This window comes from Leiobunum rupestre, chromosome 5 (assembly GCF_980474605.1).
Source record: "Leiobunum rupestre chromosome 5, qqLeiRupe1.1.hap1, whole genome shotgun sequence".
Lineage (NCBI taxonomy): Eukaryota > Metazoa > Arthropoda > Arachnida > Opiliones > Sclerosomatidae > Leiobunum > Leiobunum rupestre.
In genome coordinates, this window is record NC_143388.1 from 57,388,034 (window position 1) to 57,395,775 (window position 7,742).

Genomic DNA, 7,742 nt, shown 5'->3' on the forward strand with positions numbered 1-7,742 from the left:
TAACTTTAATACCTGCAGAATTTTCTCCAAAATAGAATACAGTAACTTTTACATTCATTTTCTTCCCACGCTCGTTTAAAACCGATCAATCGTCAGGTATGGACGATGGCCGTCCTTTCCCTTTTTGTCGATTGACGGTTTAACTTCAAACGCTCGGCGAGTATTTCCCCCAGGTATATTCGCAGGGTCGTTCTTAAATTGGTTTAGAGGGTCTAATGGCCATAGCCCACTATTCCCCGTATTGTTACTTTTGACCTTGTCCGTATGTGCTCGCGAAGCTTCACTTTTGGTCTTTGTTATGACCTACTCTCAAATCCCAAAATAGCTTTAATTTACAACCCCTTTTCTTTACCATACTTTCGTTTTAAAGATAAGAATTGAGAATTGCCAAAAATGCCAGTAATGGCTTATTTTGTATAACTTCTAAGAAAGAATATTTTCTGATATTTCTTATTTTAATTGTATTTTACTCTTCGGAGTTTCGCTATCTTTAACCCAAGGGTTAAAGATAATTTATGACTGTGTTATTGAAATATTGTTCAAAAATACTTGGTAGTTAACCTTTGACTGTTTGGCTTAAATAAAAGGGACGCCAAGACGTGATAGGGTCCTCTGGACATCTCTTTGGTTAAAAACCAAGAGCCCATCAAAAAATTCAGAGAGATCCCACATGCCCTACTTGGGTTAGCAACTCACAACAAAAATAGTGAGGCTTCGGCGGCTTAGTCTAAAATTATGCGCGGATCGAAAAATCTAATCAAAGATGTAAATCAAAAGAGATCCGCATGATCCACTCGTTCTCGCTCTTCTTTCAACAGTTTTGTGTCGCACTTAAACTTCACCGTCCACCAATTTGATTGTTGAACTACTGGACTCTTGACTTCTGGCGATGACTTCTGTGTACGTAATAACTCGTGTCCTTCTGACAAATGTTTTTCAAAGTTTCTTTAAGGAAACTTGAATTTAAAATAATTATATATTTCATCTAAATAAATAATTTGGCAATTCTCAACCGTACTCTTCTGATTTAGTATTTAAACTTAAGACTTCCACTAGACACCTTTAAAATTGTCATGCCCTCGCTAACAGCAATAGCGAAGTTAAGCGAGTTATCCCGGACTAGATCAAATAGTGACGTTATTTACCATTAGCCTACTAATGTATATTTTCCCATGAAGGCATACTGCATTTTAGAATTATAGACGTCACAAAATGCGGTACAATTTTAGATTCAACTAAGGGAGAATAATTATAATCGATTTTAGGTTTTCTAACGCGCCCAGTTTTCCTAATAAGTAATTCGTTGTCAAAAAGTGGGTTTTTATTATAAGCAATTGATAGACAATCAACCACCTCGTGTCCTTCTACTCTATTTTGAACTGCAGCCTCATAAGTCGAACTGATAACTAAATTAATATTCTCAGTGGGTTCGGAACGCTCTATTTTATGGGCTGAGAAAAGTTAATTTTATCTGGGCATTGAATAGAATTATTAGCCTTGTTTATTAAATCGGGTGTAACCTCGATTTCTGTAGGTATAGCATACTCATGATCGAGAAATAAGCTATTAAAAACGGGAGTAGGAATATTTGTACGCGAAGAAGATACAGATTTGTTATCATCGGTAAAATCGTTAATTGGCGAGGATTGTGCTGTATAGGTGGGCTTAATGGTAGTGTCTATTTTTTTGGTTTTCACGATTTTGAATCTCCACTATTGGATGAGAAAAATTTATTTTAGATGGGCATTGAATAGAGTTAGTGACCTTGTTTATTGAAACGGATGTAACCTCGACGTCTGTAGGTATAGCATACCCATGTTCGAAAAATATGCTACTAGAAACGGGTGTAGGAATATTTGGATCTGAGGGACAAACAGAATTGTCAACATCGGTACAAACGTTAATTGCTGAGGACGGTTTTATCGATACGCTTAGTGGTGATCTCTCGTTTTGTTTTTCAGGGTGCTGAATTTGAACATAAAGGTACGACCGCCTACCCATAAAGTTATCCCTATATTTAAAAAAAATTGCGTCGTGCATTCCTAATATTTTTCATACTTAACTAAAAATCAGAACAAACACTTAACCTGAAACTTCCACAGGTGTTAAATTCCTCTAATCAAGAGACGTCGTAGCTGATGCTAGTTCATTTTTAACTCGACCATGTTTTACAACAAATTTGTCTTTAGTAGTAACGGGCATGTTAATTTGTAATTTAAAAAATTCGGTAATATTTTAAGTTACAAAAGTACATCAATTTGACCGATAAATTATAATAATGAAAAATAGCTCTTCAGGTGTATCAATACCAACAATAAACTATTTATTAATTGATAATATCCGAGAAAATTAGAGAATTCAGACAAACTCGTTTCGTTTATCCGAATAGGAAAGCTCAATTAGGTCTACGTACCAAAGCATGGTTGCTTACAACTTATTTCACGCGCACTAAAAAATAAGACGCTAATCGGGACTGTAGCGCGTGATGGGGGGGTGACAGGGGCGCATATATAAGTGTAAAAGAAAATGTAGTAATTAGATTCGGAGCCTTGGTTAGATAATTGTTTTTTTCGTTGACAATGATAAGTGAGAAAATTATTTGGAAGTATTATCAAATTCGTGGGGGAAGGGCGACAAACTTTGTTTTTACTGTCCCAAATATATGATATAACGTATAGGAGCTGCAGCGATTCCTCGGGAAGATTGGGTATTACCGCCAGTTCATACCGAACATGGCGATAACTGCCCGGCCGTGGCATTACTTGTTGAAAAATGATGTCACATGACGTTGGGATGACACCATACTAATGCCATGCGGGAATTGAGTAGGCGAGTTAGAGTGGGAGTTTTCTTATTAAATGCGATGCGAGTATAAAGGGCTTAGGTGCTGTTTTAGAGTAGGAAGGCTTTTGTAAAATTCAATGTTGAAGCCATGGTTGAGGAAAACACGATTTGAAACGAGCACTACGGTTTGAATTATCAAATGACGTAGACCTCAGTAAAATGTCTTCCGAGCTCTGACAGTTAATGGGTCCCTCGAGAGCTCTCAACCCTTTTAGGGAGGAGAGTTGATTCGGGGTTCTCCAAAGACTGACCAATAGCGCAGCTTTTTTCGTTTCGACTGAATCCCATTACAAAAACATTCTAAGGGATAGTTCGGAAAATTCTTGGGAATTGTAAGGTGTTGTTGGGAGTAAATACTTAACGGACATTTTACCATTGATGCCTTAAGAAACTCTTTAACTATTATAAAGGATAATCTCTTCAGATTCTTTCCCTTCAGCGTTTCCTTAGAAATTCTTCAGGTATATTTTCTTACGAATATTTTCCGAAGTTATCCTTTGGAAATTCGTAAGGTATATTTTCTGACGTTTTCCCTTGGAAATTCGTAAGGTATATTTTCTTACGAGTATTTTCCGACGTTTTCCCCTTGGAAATTCTTAAGGTATATTTTCAAACGAGTATTTTCCGACTTTTCCCCTTGGAAATTCGTAAGGTATATTTCCTGACGAAAATTTTAGGACGTTTCCTCTGGGGAATTCGTAAGGTATATTTCCTGATGAAAATTTTCGGAGGTATTTCTTTGGAAATCGCAACACACTCTTAAAAACGTTGGGTTAAATGATTTTGGTTATTTCGTTTTTAACTACTTTTTGAGTCCAAAATTTGGGTTAAACAAAATTAGGTTGTTTTTAAGGTAACATAATAACAACCCAAAACTGGGTCATACTATCAAATTTAAAGCTCCCACGTGCCAAAAACGATATGGGAATCGAAAATGTGTCCATCGAACTTGTAGTCTTTGGATGACTGGAAATTAAAAATTTTGCGCCATTCTTGCATCGTTTCCCTGAGTGCTTGAAAGGATTCTTAATTTTTGATTCTAATGGTATAGAATATTTATAATTTAAATTATTCCAATATTTTAAATTTATATTTTATGTTGTGTTGATATTTCAGCGGAAGAACGTAATGAGCTCCCTTGTTTAAATTTATTGCAAATTGCCAAGGCCCTACGATATTCTTTCCAGTGTGATCAAATTTATAAACCAAATTAATTGTTAATTTATAACCCAAAATTGAGTCATATATTAACCATATTTTGGGTAACTTATAAATTTAACCCAAAATATCGTTATTAAAATAACCCATTTTGGGTGAAAACGAAAACCACCCAATATTTTGTTTGGTTAAATACTTACCCAACAATGGGTAATAAAAAAACCCATTTAAATGTTAAATTATAACCCAAAATTTAGTCATATATTAACCATATTTTGGGCTAATGTTCAACCCATATTTCGGTAACTTATAAATTTAACCCAAAAAAGCGTTAGGAAAATAACCCTTTTTGGTTAAATACTGACTCAACAATGGGTAAAAAAACAACCCAATATTTTTAAGAGTGCAGTATATTTTCTGTAGATTTCCCTCAAAAAACCCAAACATATATTTCCTTCACTCTTAATTTTACCCAAAACTATGGTCACTATTGCACCTATCCAAGAAGTTGGGCAAACCTTAAAATACCTAAATTGCGCAAAAAGTATTACCCAAATTTGGGTCAATCTAAAATTACCCAAATTTTTGGATTACATTTTTAATTTAACTCAAATATCTTGGTAGTTTAAAATACCCAATTAAAAGGGTTGATGGAAAAAGTGGCCCGATTAAAAGGGCTAAATATATAATTTTGACCCAAAGAACTGGATTACTCCATCAGAAATTAGATTTATATTCAGTCGTGAAGGTACTTATTCGACCATTCCCAATTTCCCATTGTTGCTAACCATTACACATCCAGGGTGCCCTATATGTGAGCGGTGTATTGAATTTTACAGCAATGTTATTCACCAACAGTAGACCGGTTCACCCTATTCTCTGAAATAAATTTTGACATTTGATATAATTTTTAACGTTGGATTTTGAAACGGAAGCTTTAGCATAATTGTTGTCTGCTGTATAGCGACCGCCATGCAATAATAGGTGAATAACCTCACTGTAAATTGCAATGGACGGCTGAAATTTATGGAACCCTGGATGTATATTAGTTTACTGATATCGGCCGCTTCTTCCTCACCAAGACGGAATTCCTACAGAGTGTTGATAAGCCCCAAATGGGCGAAATCGATTTTGTGTTTGAATCTCTGACAATGAATTAGAAAATGAACAAGTAAAATGAATGTAAATAAGTAAGTATAAGTAAAATAAAATAAAAGGCTTTTGTTGAAGTTATCTTTAAAGGAAATACTCAATGGCAATCTTAAGAAGTTATACTTTAAAATTCTTAAGAAACATTATCTTAAGAATTTTTTAAGAACTTGTTCCAAAGAAAATCTTGGGAAAAAGGTGCCAAATTTACCAAGGATTCCCATGATTTTTCCTTAAGAATTTCTTAATTTTTTTCCCTTTTTTCTTAAGAATTTAAAGGCCAGTACTAAAGTTATAATAATACTGAATTAATGGCTTGTTTTTATTTACTCCTGTACGTCTCGAATTCGACTTTCGGGAGTCAAGAATGCGAAAGAGATAAGGGGTCCAACATAGGTATGGGTGTATAGTTATGTGGGATCCTTTTCGTACCCATATTACACTCAGGGCCGTTATTTCTCATACCCATAATGTTTTCCCGAAAAACTACTTTTTTAAACCTCCTTTTATCATAAGCCTAAAATTAGTATACTAGTAAAGAGGCGGTAAATAAATTAAAATACTATTCATTGGTAAAAATGTTCTTTTAAATACGTTGAATTGGCGTTTACAAGAGCAAAGACATTAAAAGCTTGAAATTTAGAATTTAGATTTTTTTCGTTTAAGCGGTGATTTCATCAAAGCTCTGGTGCTTCTCGACGAGAAACAAACAAACTATCGTTACATTCCTATAACATTTAAAATGGATTCCGCCATAGAGAGGGGTGTGTCCATCTGGTGATTGAGAATGAAATTCTCAATCACCAGAAGGACACAAAGCTGTAGCTCCCTCCGTTCACCCGTGCCTCTCCCCCTTAATCACCAGAATTTCTAATCACCAGATTCTCGTTCACCCGCTCTCCCGTTCCTCCCTTAATCACCAGAATTTCTAATCACCAGATTCTCTCTCTCTCTCTCGTTCACCCGCTCCTTTCCCCCCCGTTCCTCCCTTAATCACCAGAATTTCTAATCACCAGATTCTCGTTCACGGGTTGCTTTCCCCCATCCCCATTCTCCAAAATTAGTTTTGCTCGCGCAGATATCTGGAGATTAGATTTTTACCCGTTTGCTTATCGCTTTAGAACTCCTTAATTTCTAATCTCTAGGCAATAAAAACAAGAAATATACATTTCCAATTTTATTTTACTTTTAATTACATGATTGCGTAAAACAGATTCTAATATTAGACCGACAATATAAATAACGCGTTTAAATCGCATTAGATTCCCTTAATTTCTAATCTCTAGGCAATAAAAACAAGTTATTTACATTTAATTTTTTATTTTAGAACTTTGTTTACATGTTAGTAGGTACTATCAGATATTCCATTAGATGGTTATCTTGTGCATTACACAATGAATACAAATTAAAGTAGCTAAGTTTACAGGTTAATTGATTATCTACGAGTAAATTAGTAAAATCTTGTAGTACTTCCGAGGGTGCTTTAAAACAGCCAAAATAAGATTTTACTTGATGGTACGAATTAAATTGATCTGGGTACAAAAATAAGCCCTCGAAAGGTTTTCCATATAATAATTCGTGAATTTTTTTAAGGTTTTTAACAATAGCTAAGTACATGCATTCGATAACAGATCCAGAACATGACCGTAGGCAGAGTTCAATTTGATGTTGTTGCTCGTGGCGACGACGGATACGTTGTTGTCGTGATAGTCGATGATGTTGTGGGTTAGAGACGATGCTCCGGTTTGCGTAGCGGCGAAAAGATCTCCCCAAAGAGAGAGTAGATTGGTGAAAGCTTCGGAGGTCAGGAACAGAATATTTTCGTTCGATTTTTTGAAGAAGAGAACTTGTAATTTTGATCCGTCGAAACCAAAAGAAATGTAGACTGATCCTCCTAACGTGATTTTTATGTTGATTCGTCTTTCTTTGCCCCTGCGTTTGGATACGGTATGCGTCTCGGCTATAGAAAATCAAAATGTTAAGCCTTTGTCTATTGAAATAGTAATAGTATTAATAAAATAATGCTTACCAATAGATCGTTTTTCCATGTTTACGGTAGATGACGAGAGCAAAGCGGATGCACTTCTTTTCAGTTCAGCGTCTCAGAGAGAAATGACGCGTGGGAGATTAATCAGTTCCTATCTTGTTGAGATTAATTCATCACGTGATCTAAACTTCAAATAACCCTCAAATTCTATCGGCTCTCTCTCTGAGATAACAGTTCTAGACACTCGAAATTAAACCGTCCCGTGCTCGAAACTGCCTCTAATTATTCCCATTGACGTCACATATTAATCCACTTGGAAGAAGAAAAAAAACCCATTGTAGTTTCCTCTCGAGAGCTTGTGATGCAATCATATCCTAGAAAACAATACAATTAATAGAAATTAACATAAAATTAGTATACTTTTAATACCATTTTGTGAACTACAGTGAAAAAAGTTACAATTTTACGGTAGAAACGTTTTCAAAATACCACAAAATGAACTCAAATAAGAAAATTGTAATTAAAATAATCACTACGGCTATAATTTTAGAAGGTTGTTTCAGGACGGTGATTATGGCTGATGTTTGTACTTCAGTGTCCATAT

At 35.1% G+C, this 7,742-nt stretch overlaps 1 protein-coding gene across 1 annotated transcript; it reads right to left on the bottom strand.

Annotated features, from left to right (window-relative positions):
- Positions 1 to 6,758: 6,758 nt before the first annotated feature.
- Positions 6,759 to 7,283, bottom strand: LOC149945361 (uncharacterized). The gene is made up of 2 exons (XM_090176539.1): positions 7,181 to 7,283; positions 6,759 to 7,111 (listed from the first exon to the last, which is right to left on the bottom strand). Exons 1-2 carry the CDS (start codon positions 7,197 to 7,199, stop codon positions 6,759 to 6,761), a joined length of 372 nt encoding a protein of 123 aa, XP_090032665.1. The 5' UTR covers positions 7,200 to 7,283.
- Positions 7,284 to 7,742: the final 459 nt, after the last annotated feature.